Source organism: Aptenodytes patagonicus, chromosome 1, assembly GCF_965638725.1.
Source record: "Aptenodytes patagonicus chromosome 1, bAptPat1.pri.cur, whole genome shotgun sequence".
NCBI classification, from domain to species: Eukaryota; Metazoa; Chordata; class Aves; order Sphenisciformes; family Spheniscidae; genus Aptenodytes; species Aptenodytes patagonicus.
This window is the reverse complement of record NC_134949.1, coordinates 41,430,576-41,448,377: the sequence shown is the minus strand read 5'-3', so window position 1 is coordinate 41,448,377 and position 17,802 is coordinate 41,430,576. Positions and strand designations below refer to the sequence as shown.

Sequence of the window (17,802 nt, the reverse complement as noted above, 5' to 3'; positions counted from 1 at the left end):
AGATGTGGCTCATCACTTGGTTAAAAATTTATCATCCTCCAATCTAACATGTTTATCACACAAAGAAAAACAAAAAGTATCCTAACATTTACAATGAATTAAGAAAATACAATGATAAGCACAACATGCGAGTACAGTCCTGGCACCATACAACTCGATCACCCATTTTTCCATTATTTCGTGAAAGCTGCATTGAGGCCGTATACATAGCATCAAACTAGGAGTGTTATCGAATGCATGCTACACAAAAAGCAGTCCTAAGTGACAGTGTGCATCAAAATATGCTTCCAATAGTAAATCGACATTGCAATCCAAAATCTGAGTGCACTTTCTACAGGAACAAGAGCAAAGGGTTACTGAACCAGGTCCCATCAAACGTCCTCATATATCAGCATCCTGTTTTCAACAATAACCAGTAGCAGACACCCAGAAAGGGTATAAAACAGGACGAGCATACAGTGATACTTCCCCAGTATGCTCTCCCAGCATCCAGCACTTCATGGCACAAGGGATCCTGAGCAGATTAGTATCTTTGTATTTAATAGTTATCTTCTATGAACTTGGCCAGTTGCTTTCTGAACCCGTATAAATGTTCAGCATTTGCAACACCTTATAAAAAAGCATTTCCCACTTCAGTGATCTGTTGTGTGAAGATACCTGCTTCAAACATCTGCCCGTCTGCTGGTTTCATCTGCTGCTCCCTAGTTCTGGCACTAGAAGACACAGTGCATTACTCTTCCCTACTTCCCTCTCCCCAGGCCATTCATGCTTTTACAGGTCCGTATCGTATGTGTCCACATACCAGAGCTTGGTTTTATACTGAGACCACCACCAGACCGAACCGCTCCCAGCTATGCTGCAAAGTTACATTTTGTTACCACCCTCCAAGCTGTTCTAGCTAGGGTTACCATGACCCAGCCTGAACTTTCATTACCAAATTATCAACCTCTTGAAGTATCTTTCATGGACAGGCACTCAACTTAAAAAGGAAGAGAAAAGGCTTATACATATCAGCATCAAATACATCCCAGGAAGTATTAAAATAGGAGCCAAAGATCTATACATACCCTGCTTGTCTGTTCTAAGGATGGAACAAGCAGGAATATAATCCATTTTTCCTCCTGGGGACCCATATCTAAGTCTTAAGTAGCTTGCAAAGGGGCAGAAGACATGTTCTCATTCACTGTAATTCTCCAGGGCTGGAGTATTAGCCACTCCTTCACCTTTACACTGAACAGAAAAGAACCAAAGCAAACAGAAGAGAGATGCAAGCCACAGAACAGAAAAGGAGGATGACACGGAAAACAGAGCTGCCTGAATCTAAGCTGCGCTCAGCACAGCTCCAAAGGAGGTAAAGTGACTTAGAGCCACTTTCTCATAAATACATATGCCCAGAACCATCTGGCTGCAAGGCTGCTTCCCATCATAAACCTGCAAGTCTGTCACCTACAAAAGCTGTTCCATCAACTGGAGTATGCTGGAGCATGAAGATATGCTTCAGCTACCTTCCTAACTTTCAGCTATAACCCTACGGTACGTGTGAGGAGAAAAGATAGCATAAAACCCTCTTTAACAACCCAAAACTCAAGAGCACTCTTCTACAACTCCCCCTTTCTTCTTCACTGTAATGCCGCCTTTAAACTTTTATTTGTCATGGGGAAAGTAGAAAGAGAGTCCACAGACCCTAGTGCAGTGTCACTCAACATTAAAATTAATCAAACACACACACAAAAATTATCATTTGGTTTTACATTTTCAGCAAGCATCCTCTTGTAATAATCTTAATATCTTGTCATTAAAACATGAAGCCACTCTTTGCCAGAAAGAATAACAGAATATGATCCCTTCACCTCTATCAATAAAAAAAAAATAATCAATGTGGTTTTCTGACATGTGTTTTAGTAATTTTTAAAATCAAATAAATAAAAAAAATCCAGAATCTGTCACACCATGAAAACAAAGTCCAATTACTGCACAACCAAAACCTAAGATCTTGGAAAAAATCCCAACAGATTTAGACTATAATATAATGTTTTGTCAAATAGTAATCTTAATCCCCCCCCCAAAAATTAAAAGGCTCAATACTTTTGAAATTATTTTATTACTTGAATACTGAAGCAGATAGCTTGAACAGTAGTAGAAATAGGAGTACAGTGAAAAGTGCTAAAGGATTTTGAAAGATGTTTTTAGTAATGCTGTATTGATTAAGCTTGCAGACCTTTTATTGTATTAGACTCTTTTAAGAAAAAGAGATTATTTAAAGGGAAAAAGTCTTTTATGCCTTTGCAATCTTAGTTCTCTCAGTACTGCTAGGGATTGAGCTCGGGACTGGTTTCGAAAAAATGAACTACCCCACCATCCAAGCATGATAATGCTCACAATGAATAAAAGGTAGTGACTGATAAATGCAAAGAGGTTAAACAAGTGTAAAGGGGCAATAAGTCTCCAAACACATATCTTACTTTCAGGGGAGACTTCAGATCTATAACCAGGAACTGAAACATAATTCTAGGACCAAACTCCTTTCTCAGTTTATCTGTATGAAGTTGATTGGTTGGCTGAAGGAACAGCTCCCGACTTATATGAGTGGTGCTGAGGTCTGAAACAGATTAACATTGAATAACTTACTTTTTCTCCTAAAGATAACTGGGAAATTCTACTATATGAGTGAGGAAAAAGTAGCAAAATATTTTGGCATCAAATTCTTGTGGCTACATTCCTCTGAATGCCCTCATTTCTCAGGGCTCAGGAAACAGCAGTCTTGCCTCTACCTCCCTCTTCTGTATTTCATTCCTACTCCTGGGTGCACATCCTCCTCCCTTCAGCCTACAATATGTTCTTGTTGAACAGTTTTATACATGACTGCTGTATCTCACCGAAGATTTAGAGCTACTAATAAAAACATTTAGTTCAGGTGGAAATCAGGCTCTAAGGCTCCAGCTATCAAATCCAGCATGTTTGTTTTCCCAGAAATTTGTATACTTAACCTTAAGCCACCAGACACCATCTGACAGATGCTGACCCACTGACTATATATAACATGCCACCTTTTTTACCCCTTTCCTTCACACCTCTAACATCAAAGCTGCTATCATATATTATCTTGACATTGCCTAACATTCAAATAAAAAAGCTGGGGCAAGGGTCAGAGGGAGGAAGATACTGTATATTTTTACTGTATATTCAAGTACTGAATGTTTGCAATGGTGAGTGACAAACAAGAGGGAGTGAGAACCAGTGGTAAAGCACTACCAGCAAGCTACAAAGAAGCGCAGATTTGGATAAGAGAGGAAGACTACTGAATAGAAAAGCTAAAATAGCCAACTAGGTTTGCAGTATTTTTCAGCTGTACAATAGACAAACCCTTGAGAAAGAGCCTTAAGGAAGAGAAGTGATCACCCTCCTGGCTGGGCAGTCAGACAAGCAGTAGAGTACAAAATAAGAAGTAGGTAAATTCACCTTATTGGTCATGGTAAACATTGTATAAGGCGAATTAGATGGGGGTTAACTCTATTTGTGTCGGAGTTAATTTGTACCAGTGAGTCAAGCTGCAGAGCTAGCTCTAAATTGAAAGAACAGCTGTGATCAGACCACTTATCAAAGCAGTACTGCAAAGCCAGCTAAGAAAAACCTTGGAAACAGATTTTTCCAGGTCAAGCAAGTCAAGCAACTTCTTCACCTTCTACATCAGTTTTACTAAGAGTGCCCAAAACTGCTTCCAGGCAGTCTTGTCAGAAACTGTCAACCTACAGAATACAGTAGAGTCATGGAATATACTTTAACTTTCATGAGTGAGTTCTACCAGAGGATCAAAAATGTTGATAACCTTCCCATACTTTAATCTACTATTGCATTAAAATGTGTTCCTCCAACAAAAAATGAAGTTACTCACTCGCCAACAAGCCAAGAATTAAACTAACTAAAAAGCATTTCAACCTACAATAACAAAAAACAGCATCAAAATGATATTGAAACAGCAAGCACATAAGGAGTGTAAGGCCATGCCTGCAGTGTAGATAGTCCCCACCTAGTACTAAAATTATCACATCTGTTTTATGTACAGACACAGCATCAAATGCATTCCTGTCTCTCCCTTGAGCTACAGTTTGATGACACTTTGGTGGTACAGCCAGACTAAGTACTTTCCACAACCTCTGCTCCTCCTTGTCCCCACCCCCCTGTTTGTGAGGGTACTTTGCAAACTAGACCTCTGAAATGGCCTGTATAGGAAGTAAATCTATCATTCTGCACCAAGGACACCCTTCCTTCCTTGATCAAGTTTACCAAAAAGGACTCCAAACTCTTCCACTGGTACAAATGAAGTGGCACTGGGTGGCCATGCATGGATGGGAACGAGCAGGTGGAGGTAGCACTGAGGAAAACAAAAGGATGGTTTCCTAAGCCAGTGTCCTGTCCAAGTATGCGCTGAGTATTATGAAAGAGACCAGACAGAAAGAAATGCAGCGGTGATTTCAGAACACAGTTAAAAGAAAGATTATCAATGTCTCACATTTAAGGGAAACAAAAAGTTTATTTTGAAGTGCATTTCTCTAAAAGCGATGCTCAACTCTTCTTTTCAAATGTTCAACTAATGGTTGATGGTATCATTCCTCATCAATAAGCTCATTTTTACAGTGAATTAGTTAACCTTCATTAAACCCTATGTATGGACACTGTCATTCAGAACTGAAGTAGACTAAACTCAGCGACTTCAAGTCACAATGAAAACACTATCATGAATTAGAGTAAATGAATTAACAGTTAACTTCAGTTTTGAAAGTGGCCACATGGGGCTACAATGAAGTTTAACTAATCCAATTACAATTCACACCTTCAGCTACTTTGAATGAAATTTTGTGTGTCCCTGTATAAACACAGCTTAAACCTTGTTTACTTGGCATTAAAAATAAAACTCCGAATTAGAATTTTACACCACTTTGAACAATCGAAGAATACAGCTGCTAAGGATAATCTTTTTTTTTCCTTATTTCTAATAATTCTACACGTATCAGTGGAGCTACCTGTTGAATCGCTTCCACATAGAAATTTATTGGCTAACATATTTTATGTGATTAGTAATTCTATCTGTCTCTTCATTTTCTGAAAGTGGTGTCCCTGTAAGATGTCCAGGCCTGGCAGATAGGACTGGGGTTTTTTTTTATTTTTTTAATCTTCTCCGAATCTTTTTTGCCTTTTTCTTTATATAATAACACAAAAGAACTTTATCTGTTCCATATACAATCACACTTTTTCAATTGCTAATTTATCCAGCCTGTATTTTTACCATTAGCTGCATTAAGCAATTAAAAATTCTTAAGAGCAAGTAACAGTTTCAATGTTCCAAATAATCCTACTGTGGTACCACAGGAAAGCGGTGTTTAAAATGTCCACTATCGGGAACTTCTTAGCTAACTTCTAGATTCAAGCTGACAAATAGGTAAAAAGAAGTTAAAAAAAGCCCGAGAGGTGTGCAACATACTTCAGAAGCATCTTGCAAGTATTCACTTCAGCTGCGGTTTGCCTTCTCTTTGGGCTACTATCTCAGACAATGCATAAAATCCTAGGGAAGGAAATCAGTGGAATCCCATCAATGTACACCAGCTGAAATTCCAGCCCTTTATTTTCAAAAGGTATATTTAGATTTTTTTCACACACAACAGTGATATAATGCTTGCAATCAGCAGGAACTGGAAAATATCCACTGTCAACATGTCATATCTGCAATTAAACCATTATATCCAAACAGCAAGCTATAACTACTAATCAGGAAGAGTGATACTGGAACCATACATGGAAATAAATCTTAATTTTCTCTAGAGCCAATGATGCTGAATAGGCCACATAATTATAGTATTTTACTTTGTCCTTTTTCCTTTGTAATTCATAACACTCCCATACGCTCTAACAATAATCAGATCAGCAGAACTGACATTTCTGGCATTATATGGGTCAATGGGATTTTTAGCACTGATTTCAGTGGGAGAAAAATTAGGGCAATGTTGAGAGTATCTCATCCACAGTGCTGGAAGTGTAACATTCATTTAGAGGATACAGATAGGACCTGCGTCCTGTCCCAAACAGCGCGCCATCGAGGCTGAGACACAAGAGAAACTAGTAAGAGAAAGGAGGAGGCAAGAGCCATCATTAAGTCAATGGGACTGCTTTCTTTGCTCTACCTGCTTCTTGTTGAAAAGAGACCAGTACTGTAAATCAGAAGTAACCCAATGAAAATCAGGAGCGATGCATCCCAACAAAGAGGAAGTCAGGCAAAAACGCCAAGAGGCCTGCATGGATGAACAAGGAGCTCCTGGACAAACTCAAACACTAAAAGGAAGCCTACAGAGGGTGGAAGCAAGGACAGGTAGCCTGGGAGGAATACAGAGAAATTGTCCGAGCAACCAGGGATCAGGTTAGGAAAGCTAAAGCCCTGACAGAATTAAATCTGGCCAGGGACATCAAGGGACACAAGAAAAGATTCTATAGGTACGTCAGGGATAAAAGGAAGAGGGGGGAAAATGTGGGCCTTCTCTGGAACGAAACGGAAGACCTGGTTACCCGGGACACGGAGAAGGCGGAGGTACTCAATGACTTTTTTGCCTCAGTCTTCACCGGCAAGTGCTCAAGCCTCACCACCCAAGCTGCAGAAAGCAACGGCGGGGACTGGGAGAATGAGGAGCCACCCACTGTGGGAGAACATCAGGTTCGAGACCATCTAAGGCACCTGAAGGTGTCCAAGTCCATGGGACCCGATGAGATGCATCCGCGGGTCCTGAAGGAACTGGCGGATGAAGTTGCTAAGCCACTATCCATCGTATTTGAGAAGTTGTGGCAGTCCGGTGGAGTTCCCACTGGCTGGAAAAGGGGAAACATCACCCCCATTTTTAAAAAGGGAAAAAAGGAAAACCCGGGGAATGACAGGCCAGTCAGTCTCACGTCTGTGCCTGGGAAGATGATGGAACAGATCCTCCAGGAAGCTATGCTAAGGCATACGGAGGACAGGGAGGTGATTCGAGACAGCCAGCATGGCTTCACCAAGGGCAAGTCCTGCCTGACTAACCTAGTGGCCTTCCATGATGGACTGACTACATCAGTGGACATGGGAAGGGCTACAGATGTTGTCTACCTGGACCTCTATAAGGCCTTTGACACGGTCCCCCACACCATCCTTCTCTCTAAACTGGAGAGGTATGGATTTCATGGGTGAAAAAGGTGCACCCTCAGCCTAGAAGGCCAATCGTATCCCGGGCTGCATCAAAAGAAGCGTGGCCAGCAGGTCGAGGGAGGTGATTCTGCCCTTCTACTCTGCTCTGGTGAGACCCCACCTGGAGTACTGCGTCCAGCTCTCAGCATAACAAAGACATGGACCTGTTGGAGCGGGTCCAGAAAAGGGCCACGAAAATTATGAGGGGGATGGAACACCTCTCCTATGGAGAAAGGCTGGGAGAGTTGGGGTTGTTCAGCCTAGAGAAGAGAAGGCTTTGGGGAGACCTTTTTGCAGCCTATCAGTACTTAAAGGGGGCTTATAAAAGAGATGGCGGCAAACTTTTTAGCAGGGCCTGTTGCGACAGGACAAGGGGGAATGGCTTTAAACTAAAGGGGGGTAGATTTAGACTAGATATGAGGAAGAAATCTTTTACGCTGAGGGTGGTGAAGCACTGGCACAGGTTGCCCAGAGAGGTGGTGGATGCCCCATGCCTGGAAACATTCAAGGTCAGGTTGGACGGGGCTCTGAGCAACCTGATCTAGTTGAAGATGTCCCTGCCCACGGCAGGGGGGTTGGACTAGATGACCTTTAAAGGTCCCTTCCAACCCGAACTATTCTATGATTCTATGAAAATCAATATGGCCCTGTCATTTTCATTTCAACACGAGAAAAGAATCAAACCTCAAACCACCGTAAGAAACGCAATTTTGCAATTAATAGATCTCTTCTGCATTGCAATTCAGTGAATCCAATGTGAATGGGGCATCTAAAACAGACTCAAAATTTGTACTCAGGCAAATTTCCAGCTACTTTAAAATATATCCTGCTTTGGTGGGAATCCTTATTAAAAGATCAGAATTATTAAATGGAGAGGTTTATTTCCCTCGTAAAATTCAGCTTCACCTATTAGTTATTAACATGAAGAGGAAGGAGGTTCCATTTTGAAGCACAGCAACAGCAATCGCAGTCTGGTAGCAAAACAGTTTGCATGAGAAGTCTAAAGGGAACAGTTAGAAGGATTGCAGAGTTATTGCGTAGCAGAGTCTGATGGTATCTGCTATGCAGTGAGATACCTGCTAGTATATTAAGCTTGGCTTTAAAGAAAAATGTATTTGATATATTATTTGGTAGTGGTACCAAACTACTGAGCTAAGAACAAATCTTATAGAAATAAGGTACTCTCTGGAATTGAACTGCATATATTTGACTGAATTTTAGTTCTGCTTTGTTTGGTTGTATAATACACTTGAACCTAAAACCAGATATTGCTCAGTAAATGTATTTTTAATGCACACAAAAATGATGGAATGTTTTCCAGAGATATTTGGACGCACCCGCTAATTGTGACAGGTTGGCTGCTCATTCCTCTGCATTAACTTGAACCATGCCCAGGGATTGCTAATCAGGCAAAAAATCTCTGGTGTACTTTTCTGTAATAAGTTTTCTATAGAAGCCCCAGAATTGGAAAGAAATTAATGCTATTTATTATGAAAAGGTCACCATAAATCACTTGAGAAAACTTATTGTAAGTATGATGTGCATGTCACTGTGTCTAGATCATAATGACCTGCAACATTTGTACAGTAACAATGTATAACAGATAGGAAAGCAATAACAGTGAAGCTTCGACTTTGCTTGTAAGTTATTTGTTGTTTGATTCAATTGAGCAAATGTTTCTCATGGTGCAAAAGACCATCATACAATACAGTCACTAGAGCTGCATTTAATTTTGCAAAATGGAGACACCTTAAAAATCATTAGCATTTACATCTGGCTATATGCTACTGTGTCTACCTAACTACAGTAACGGAACTTTAAATGTACGTAGAGAAAGGAAGAGGAAGAGGAAGGGGAAGGGGAAGGGGAAGGGGAAGGGGAAGGAGGAGGAGAAGAAAGTGAAGGAGAAGGAGAGAGTTTTAATGACAGCCTGTTTATCCAGTAGGGATTCAGCTTTTTTCTGAATGTCCTCCACTGGGCTGAACAGAAGCGGATTTATTTCATTTCCAATGTGTATTAAGTGTTAACTATGAGTTCAATCCTGCAATCTTTGTGCTGGAAATATCCCCACTGACTTCTAAAAAGCTAATAGAAATTTTGATTGCACGAGGACAGCAGAATCACACACAAAACATGTACTTCCAGCACCCTGTAAAGTCCATTGTGCTGCCTCATAGCAACAGAGGCGAGGTTGCCACTGAGCTCCTATCAGAACAGTATAATTTTATTCCAAAAGAAAACATTTTCTTAAATAGCCGCTCAGCCCGCTGACATTATCTGAGAATTCATACCTTTCATTCTTGCTCTTAATAATTCCTATAATAAAATTGAAGGAGAAAATAGTCATAACTGAATTTCTCATGCAACAAAATAAGAGAAGCTCACTGAAAGCACACTAAGTGAATAAGTACGCAGGATCTGTAATATGACTGATTGTAACATTGTCGTAAAGGGCAATCCTGTTCTGAGGAAACAAACTTAACAAGGTAAATAAATCGTGGGTATACTAATTGTTTTTCTTTTTTAAGAAGCTTTAGCAATGGAGCAATAAAGCAACATTTTATCCTAGCTGAAGGACAGCACAACTTCCTCCTAATGAAGGTGACACTGACCGTAACCTTGCTCTGAACGTGAGCACTGGGGACATCGCCAGCTACTGAGGTTCACCAGCACATGCCATCATCACTCTTTATTAACTCTCCCTGCTGGGACCTCCAATGTGGCCAAAATGTAACTGTTTGAGCTGAAATCTTGTCTTCAAAATGTCTGTCTCAGACCGAATTCTTCTCCAAAATTTCAGTCAACACCAGAACAAAAGTATGGAAAAATACCACATTTTACCTTTTCTTGGCACTCTTTCCTCTGAAAAGCTCTGCTGTCCCCATGCACTGGAGCAGAGGTCTAGAGGTCAGAAGGAAAGTGATCTTGTTTCAAGAACGTGCTTTTTCCTAGCACTGATCAACTTTAGGTGACCTAGCAGTTAGAGAGTCCCTCTCTCTCCCTGTACCGACGGCTCACAGCTGCCTAAGCTCAGAGGGAGGTTAGAGCTCCGAAGCACAAAGCGAAGAGCCCGTCTCTCCCTTCTCTCGGCAATCCCCGACAGCCGGGGTAGAAAACCGTCTGATCCAAATGCACTGGGGACAAAAAGCAGAGCAGAAAGGAGGGAAAGGAGTTAATATAACCAAACAGGAATATTCTGCTAATGCAGCATTTTAGGAAAACGCGCTCTCTGCACAGCACCTACCTATGTTATACTGGGCAAAAAACACCAGCAGTCATGATGGGTGGCTGCTATAATTGTGGGTGCATTACGTACGGCCCTGTGCCTGATTTGTAGCAGAGCTGGGCTCTGTGACTGCACCCAATGTGAAGTCTGTTCTGAATATCTGAAATAGTTTATAATGCTAAATACTTTGGCAGAACATCTTCTTGGGTTTCAAAATAGATATCCAAATTTCATGGATCTTTTTTTATTTTAATTGCATTGGTCCAATTTCCCCCACTCCACTCTCACTGATTTATTTATAGCAACATTAATTGTATGATCGACATTTTTGGAGGCCCACCTTGGTGCCCACAGAGGCTGAGCTGCAGCCACGCTGAGCGCTCACAGCTGACGATGAAGCCAGTGGAAGCTGTGCTTTGAACACATAAACTCTTCCGATCCGTAAGTGCTAAGACACATAGGAGGGAAAAGTGCTGCACTGGGCGTCTCATATTGCATACTCCACACTTGTGTAAATTTTAACTTAAATGTCTGTGGGCCTAGATCTCCATTTATAAAATGAGGCTAGCACCACCCCTTCCCTCCCTATGAGGTTTATGTCTTCTGTTCACTAACTGTTGGTGATGCACTCTGATACCATACTGGATGGCATTTAAGAAAATCGTATGTAGCAGTTAGGAACTGGGGCTACAAAGCAAATGAGAAGTATACAAAACTACTGAATAGAAGGACAAATCAGTTAGCATGGTCCACTTTGTGAACTGAATCAGACATTGCCCTATGTAGAAAACACTGGGCAATTGCATAATTTATTATCCTGGTTAAGGTGCATACAAAAAAGGAAAAGAATGCAAAGATAAAATTAACTTTAGCATTTCTCAATAACTGTACATTTAAATTACGCATCTTCAATCACATTTTTTCTTTAAACAGAAGCATTTTGCTATATACATAGTACACTCAACTCCTCTTGGAGCTAGAGGAAGGACTTCCATTTTTGGTAGTGATATCCGAGTCTGTTCCTTACTAAGCTGTACATCTTTAACACTTTCAAAGGAAAAAAATATTGTTACAGTGCGACTTACAGAACTTTATTTAAACTTTTACTGACCTACTTAAGTCATGGTGGGAAGAGCTACAGAAAAAGTCCATAACACTGAATTCATTTAACGAATGTAAGCCTAAAATCCAGAGTGATGTAAATTAGAAGCATGAGAAATGCTGAGGGGCCAGAAAAGGCAAAAGATGTTATCAATAGCGTATGACATGCAGTGTAGAAAACAGTGATGTCAGCTCCTATGAGATTTCCTATGACTTCCTATGTCCCGCTTTTAGCACGCTCAAGTTATCTTGTTGACAACTGTCAGTAGAAGTGAGACAGTTTAAAAAATAAAGGGATCAGTAGCAACTAACTTAAGGAGAGGCCATAGCCAGTATGCCCATGGTGATACTTTGATGTTCACCAAGGTCATATACTCTGTGCTCTTCTAAACTAGAGGAGATGGGTGCAGAATTAGCTGAAAAGCACTTCACTTGACATCTACTAAATGCACCAGCTGCAACACCAGAGGTTCTCCGGCTGTAAAGATGCTCCTGCCTGGTGGCAAAAGTTACATCCTCCCACTGAGCAAAGGAAGACTCCAGGTAGTTCCACGTGCACTGTTGAACCAGGGACAGCATCACAGCTCATTGCTTCACTGAGCCTGATCCTAAGGTGCCTGATTTTTTTTGTTTTTACAGCAAACTCTATTAAGAAGTCTCTAATGATGTCTCATTTTAAACAGCATACAGCTAACTGTTGTGAACTGGGAATAAAGATATAATAAATAGGTATGATAAAATGGGTGCACTGAAACCTGTTTGATATACTATGTAAAAAATAGATTATAAGATAATACCGTGGAAATAGATGAATACATTTCTTGTACTACTAGATTCTTGGACAGAAGTGGCAAACAATATGGAAAATAGCACATTAGAGCTTTATTATATACCTAGAAAGTTTCTGATAGGGTTTCACATTGACTGCCACAATTCAAACAGAACACAGGCATGCACAGAGGTGTCTAAAAAGCAGGAAATACTAAGCAGTGTAGATGAAAGAAAGTCTAACTAGCCAGCTTTATGATAGTAAAAAGTGATTGAAATCTGAACCTTGCTGTATTTAACAGCCTGCATGTCACATTTCCCCAGACAGCTCCTCTGAAAGGTTGACCAATTTGTTTCAATACAGTGGCCACTCAACAGCACCAAAAAAGACAGCTCCAAAGCACTGTATGGAAATTCTTCTTCCAAATGTACAATGTGAAGCCTAAAGTACAAAAGCAGTTAATTTATCACAGAAGCAGAGATTCCTACGGTAACTAATTCAAACTGCTGATGATGCACTAAATCAGAGTGAGTGATGAACACATACATAGCAGCAAGTGAAGTTCAAAAGGATACAGATCTATGTGATCAATGAGCTGCCACATGGCAAATGAAATGCAGTGTTGACAAACGTACAGTAATAGAGATGAGGCTCCAAAATAATCAAACCAAATATAAGAAAAATTTAAATAAACCAGTGCAGAAATGTCTCATTACAGAGCTGAAGGTACATCTAAGTACCAGACCTTCAAATCAGTGGGCTTTCTCTCTATATTTAATATGAAAAAATCCCCACTGATAACTTGAAGAGGTGCCTTGCCATAAAGCAGTAAAACCTTCCAGGAAATTTAATACTGTGACATCAGTCATGTAAGCAACCATCTATTTCAAGCACACAGATTAGGAACAACAGCCTACAGATTAAAATCTCACACAAATCTAATATTATATTGCATATTACTGCCTGAATGATGACTGAATGATAAGGCCAACTTACAGCTTCTTCCTCTACCAATCTATGCAGTTCAGAAGCATAATCAGAGCAAGTGGTGCTGACCAAGCCTCTTCATACTCTAATCGCTGTCTAGCTGATTAATGGCTTTTTGACTGAAAAGCAACACCACTTTGTAAGAAGAGTACTGGCATTCAGTGACGTGCACCTCTTGAATTTCCCTGGAGCATAAGAAACTTTGCACATCATGAAAGATGTCAGGACTTTTGAAAAAGAAAGAAATCACCTACTGTGAGAAGGAAGGGTTTATTAGACATTTTCTACAAAAATAATAGCTGTGGCTTTCTCGTATGCAAGTGTTACCAGCTGTGGTTATTACTGTCATTATTCAAGTATTCATTACAGCCAATATAAATATGTTCTCTTTCGGTTTTGTCTATGGAGTACTATGTGAAAACAGTGAGAAAGTTCTGTCTTTCTTACTAAATCTTCTGTTTGAAAATGTCAAATGATTCAAGACATCATATGTCGTTGAAGGGCTTCCAGAAAATCATACCTTCACTAGGTAGTCTCTTGGCTGCAGTTTTATTGCGGAACTTCCACACTATAATCCAATGGTCTTTCACAGTCTATTTACCGTGACAGGAACAGGCCAGTTATTCTTGACAGAGGTGAATCTTTCCAAAGCCATCTACGCTGTAAACCCGAGCATCTCTACTACAATTTTACCTCCTTGCAGACTCCTCAACAGAACAGTTTGCTGAACTGTTAGGGATCATGTGCACCTTTATACATTTCCTTCAACTCATATTCATTGTTATAGAATATCCAACAAAGAGTCCCACTCTCCTTCATCAACTTTTTTCTTCTTTTTAACACAATTGATTGTTTTCTTTGACATATAAGGGATTTTTTTCCCCCAAGACATCTTGATCTGCTCTTCAAAAAGTCCACCTGGCAGGTGATAGCATGTAGTTAGATTAAGAAAAAAGTGGTAACGACCAAAAAAGGTAGCTACCCCATTTGCTTCTTGCTCTAAACCTTATCTTTTCCTCTCCTTAACCCAAAGGTTAGCATATTTGATGTAGCTTCTCTTATATAAAAGCTCTGATTCTGTAGCTCTTAATTAGATGATGAATCATACCTTGATTTTGATGAAACCACAAACACTCAACGCAAACACAAATAAAGGGCTACTCATTTTGGTTTATGCTATTGTAATAAGACTACAGGAATACTCTTTTTTATCATCTGTGAAACACATAAGGACATATCTAATACACTAAAAAGAATTGAAATAATAATAATACTGTTAACGCTGATGTGCTCCATGTACTGGAGGCTAATGAAAAACAAAACAAATAAGATAAAGCGAAGGTCCTTCAGAACTCAGTTACTCAGCAAGCCATTAGAATAACCCAGGAGGAATGAACCGTCAAGTGCACTTTCAGAGTATTCGCTATTTGAAGAGATTTATAAATTGTAGTAATACTCGATTTTGCAGCTATCCTTGAGAAAGGCCATTTAGCTGAACATCAGAATTCCATGATAAAACTGGATTCAAGGCAACATAATGCTAAATCCCAAGTAATGCTGCCAGGGCTAAAGAGCTAAAAAGCCTAAACCAATGCATGATAGAAAGGGTAAATTAGTCCTCCAGTTCCCCTTATCATTAGCAAAGCTAGCCTCCCAACTCTACAGTGCAGGAACACTATTTTGTTAGATCCACATAACACAAAGAATTAAATGATTGACAGACATTTCCAATTGTATAATTTGTAGCTTATGAACAAGCTTACGAACTTTATGTTTTATTTTGTTCAACTTGGATACACACACATAGAAAATCTCTATCTGGATTTCAAACAGTTTTTATAAAAGAAGTTAGAATATCATCTTCGTACTGAACTGATGCCAAGACTTTCACTAGTCAGATTTTCACAGTTAGATTTTTCATAGACTTTCATTAGCAAACAGAAGAGTTTCTATTTAGAGTAGAACTGGTGAAAAGCAGAAACAATAGGGAACCACTCAAATCAAAAAACAAAGCTCCATTACAACTTTATGGTAATTATGATTATTTAATCCCTGCATAGCCCTATTCTTTGATCTGAACTTTTTTCTAAATTTATTTCAGAACAACTTACACACTGTTATTTCTCAGGCAAACGTAGAAGAAAATAGAAAAATGGGGTTTGAGATGTACGTATTAAAACTTTCCCCTTCTAAAATCCTGAATAAAATGCTTTTTTGGGAAAAAGTGCTATTGAATTTCCATATGAATGGATCTGTGCAGGCAAAAGTTTCTGGCTGCAATATGGAGTTTGCTGGACTAAGGACAGAAGTCTTGTTGGCTTAAATGAGATGAGGGTTTTGTGACATAAACAAGATTTTATAAAGGAAACTTTTGATTTCAAGATTTCTTATCTGGATAAGAAGATTATCTAACTGATCTGACCTCATGTTACAACTAAGAAAACGATCCAACTGGGTCCTGTGAAGAAGTTATGCTGCAAACCCTGAACGCCCTGTAAACTCTCCAAAAAGAGCTGTATTTCCCCAGCAGGTTGCCTTTCATTGCCTATTACATGGAACACACCTCTCTGACATAACCAAGGCATTTATTTAACTTTTGGTTTATATTTTATCTTCCAATTTATTTTGGTTAGAGGTAGAATTATTCTGTTAAAAAATCCTAGATGTAGTTTATTTAAATTTCAAAATGAAAAGCTTACTAAGAACAGATAAGATTGATTGCTCTTTCCATCTTAGCATAATTGTATTTCAGGTGAACATCAATTTACTTTAAAGGACACTTCTAAGTAGCAGGCTGCATCATACATAATTCATCAATCACAGCTGCCTGTAACATGATTTACTCAAGCACATTTCAATGGAATCGAGGGAGTCGCATTGTTTTTTATGCTTTGGCTTGTTTGTTTTTAAATAGTTTACGAAACACTCATTTGTGCTGAATTATTGCTGAAAAGAGTTCATCCTTGGTAATCAGCATGTTGAATTTCTTTCTCTTCCTACAGAAATGTTACCTCTTTAAATTTCTTTTAAAAGGCAGAGTGAGTTTTCAAAACATCGTTAAGGCAGAGACCACTCCATGCTTATCAAAGGTAAAAATAAAGCTCAGGGATTTTGCTATGGGGGAAGGGAAGGCAAAAACATTTATCTGAAAAGCATTACTAGTTTTAGGGCTGTGTATTTTCTAGCTGGCTTGACATCATTTGTTATTATTTGTTATACCAGCACGCAAATGTAATTGAAGAGAAGTAGCTCTTTCCTCAGCTAACCCTTCACACAGTTGTCACATGGATAAAATGGTTTTTACGTGGCAATCTGTTCAAAATGGACACAAAACCATTTGCCAGTTAAAGTGCAATCGCTTGATACACCAAGAAACATAGGTGAAACTGGGGGCACCACAATGTGTGTTACACTACTCAGTGACTTCCGTCAAATTCAGCTTCAGGGACATGTTGGTGCCTCAGATGGTCCTGAAGTAAAGAAACATTTCCACAGATAGATGCAAATATAGTTTAAAAAGAAAAAAGAGAAAGAGAAACTGCTAGAAAAGCACACCTACACAAAGAGAAATGCCTTTACTTACTTGTAAGCCCATTTGAAACACAGAGTGACCCATAAAGTTAGCCAACATTCGAATTAGAGCTGCACCCTGTGGGAAATAATAGAGAAAAAAAGAAGTTACCGGTTTTGCATGTATTACACAATAATAACAATCTGAAGTAGGCATTTCCATCCAACACTATCATCTTCGAAACTTGTGATTAATATAATCTTTATTTGTGTTGGAATGAAAAAGAGAGAGAGAAGATAATGCAAATGCTTACAAGGAAAAGTGAGGAAGTAGACTGATATTGTTCATATCCTGCCCCATATACTGAATAAGGCGCAGGTCGTAAAACACACTCTTTCCACTGCTGGAGCACAGATATGTCAGCTCCACAGCTGGTTGCGCCCAGGCCTTCTGGGCACTCAGCAGTACTGCACAGTTTTAAATGAGGGCAAAAATAACATCCATGCTAAATTCTACCACAGTGGTTATTCATAATATTTTTACCTCCATTATACTATTGTAAATGAGGACTTAGTGACGCTACTTTCCTTTGTAAAAGCCTTCAAGATCAAATGATCTGGAAGTGGATCATTTTCATAAGAATTTTATAAGATGTGGATATACATATTTGACTTATTAATAGTCAGCTTATTTCCCAGACTGCCATGCAAAGAGGCAAGTACTTGTATAACACTCTTTCTCTACTTATACCAGTTCTTATCCCTTTGCCCCTTCAGGCAAAGAAGAGAGATCTAAAAAATTTCTTTTGTTTCACAGGTGATTCTAATTCTCAGTACTTACACCAAGAAACATAGATACTTGCCAGAGTAGCTTTCTTTAAGGCATCCCTTTTGTGTTTTCTCACTCCCTCTTAGAACCACAATTGCTGTGTATTTTCCCCTTGCACAAGTGCTCTATTTCAAGCAGAAATATCTTTGCAGATCTGATTTGATGATTTAGCTATAATA

At 39.3% G+C, this 17,802-nt stretch overlaps 1 protein-coding gene across 1 annotated transcript in view; it reads right to left on the bottom strand.

The window, feature by feature from the left end:
• The window catches only part of TRHDE (thyrotropin releasing hormone degrading enzyme), a 221,780-nt gene that overhangs the window by 77,024 nt on the left and 126,954 nt on the right, over positions 1 to 17,802 (bottom strand). The window contains exon 7 of the mRNA XM_076333043.1: positions 16,868 to 16,933. Coding sequence (XP_076189158.1) covers positions 16,868 to 16,933 — 66 coding nt within the window. The remainder of the gene's footprint in view (positions 1 to 16,867; positions 16,934 to 17,802) is intronic.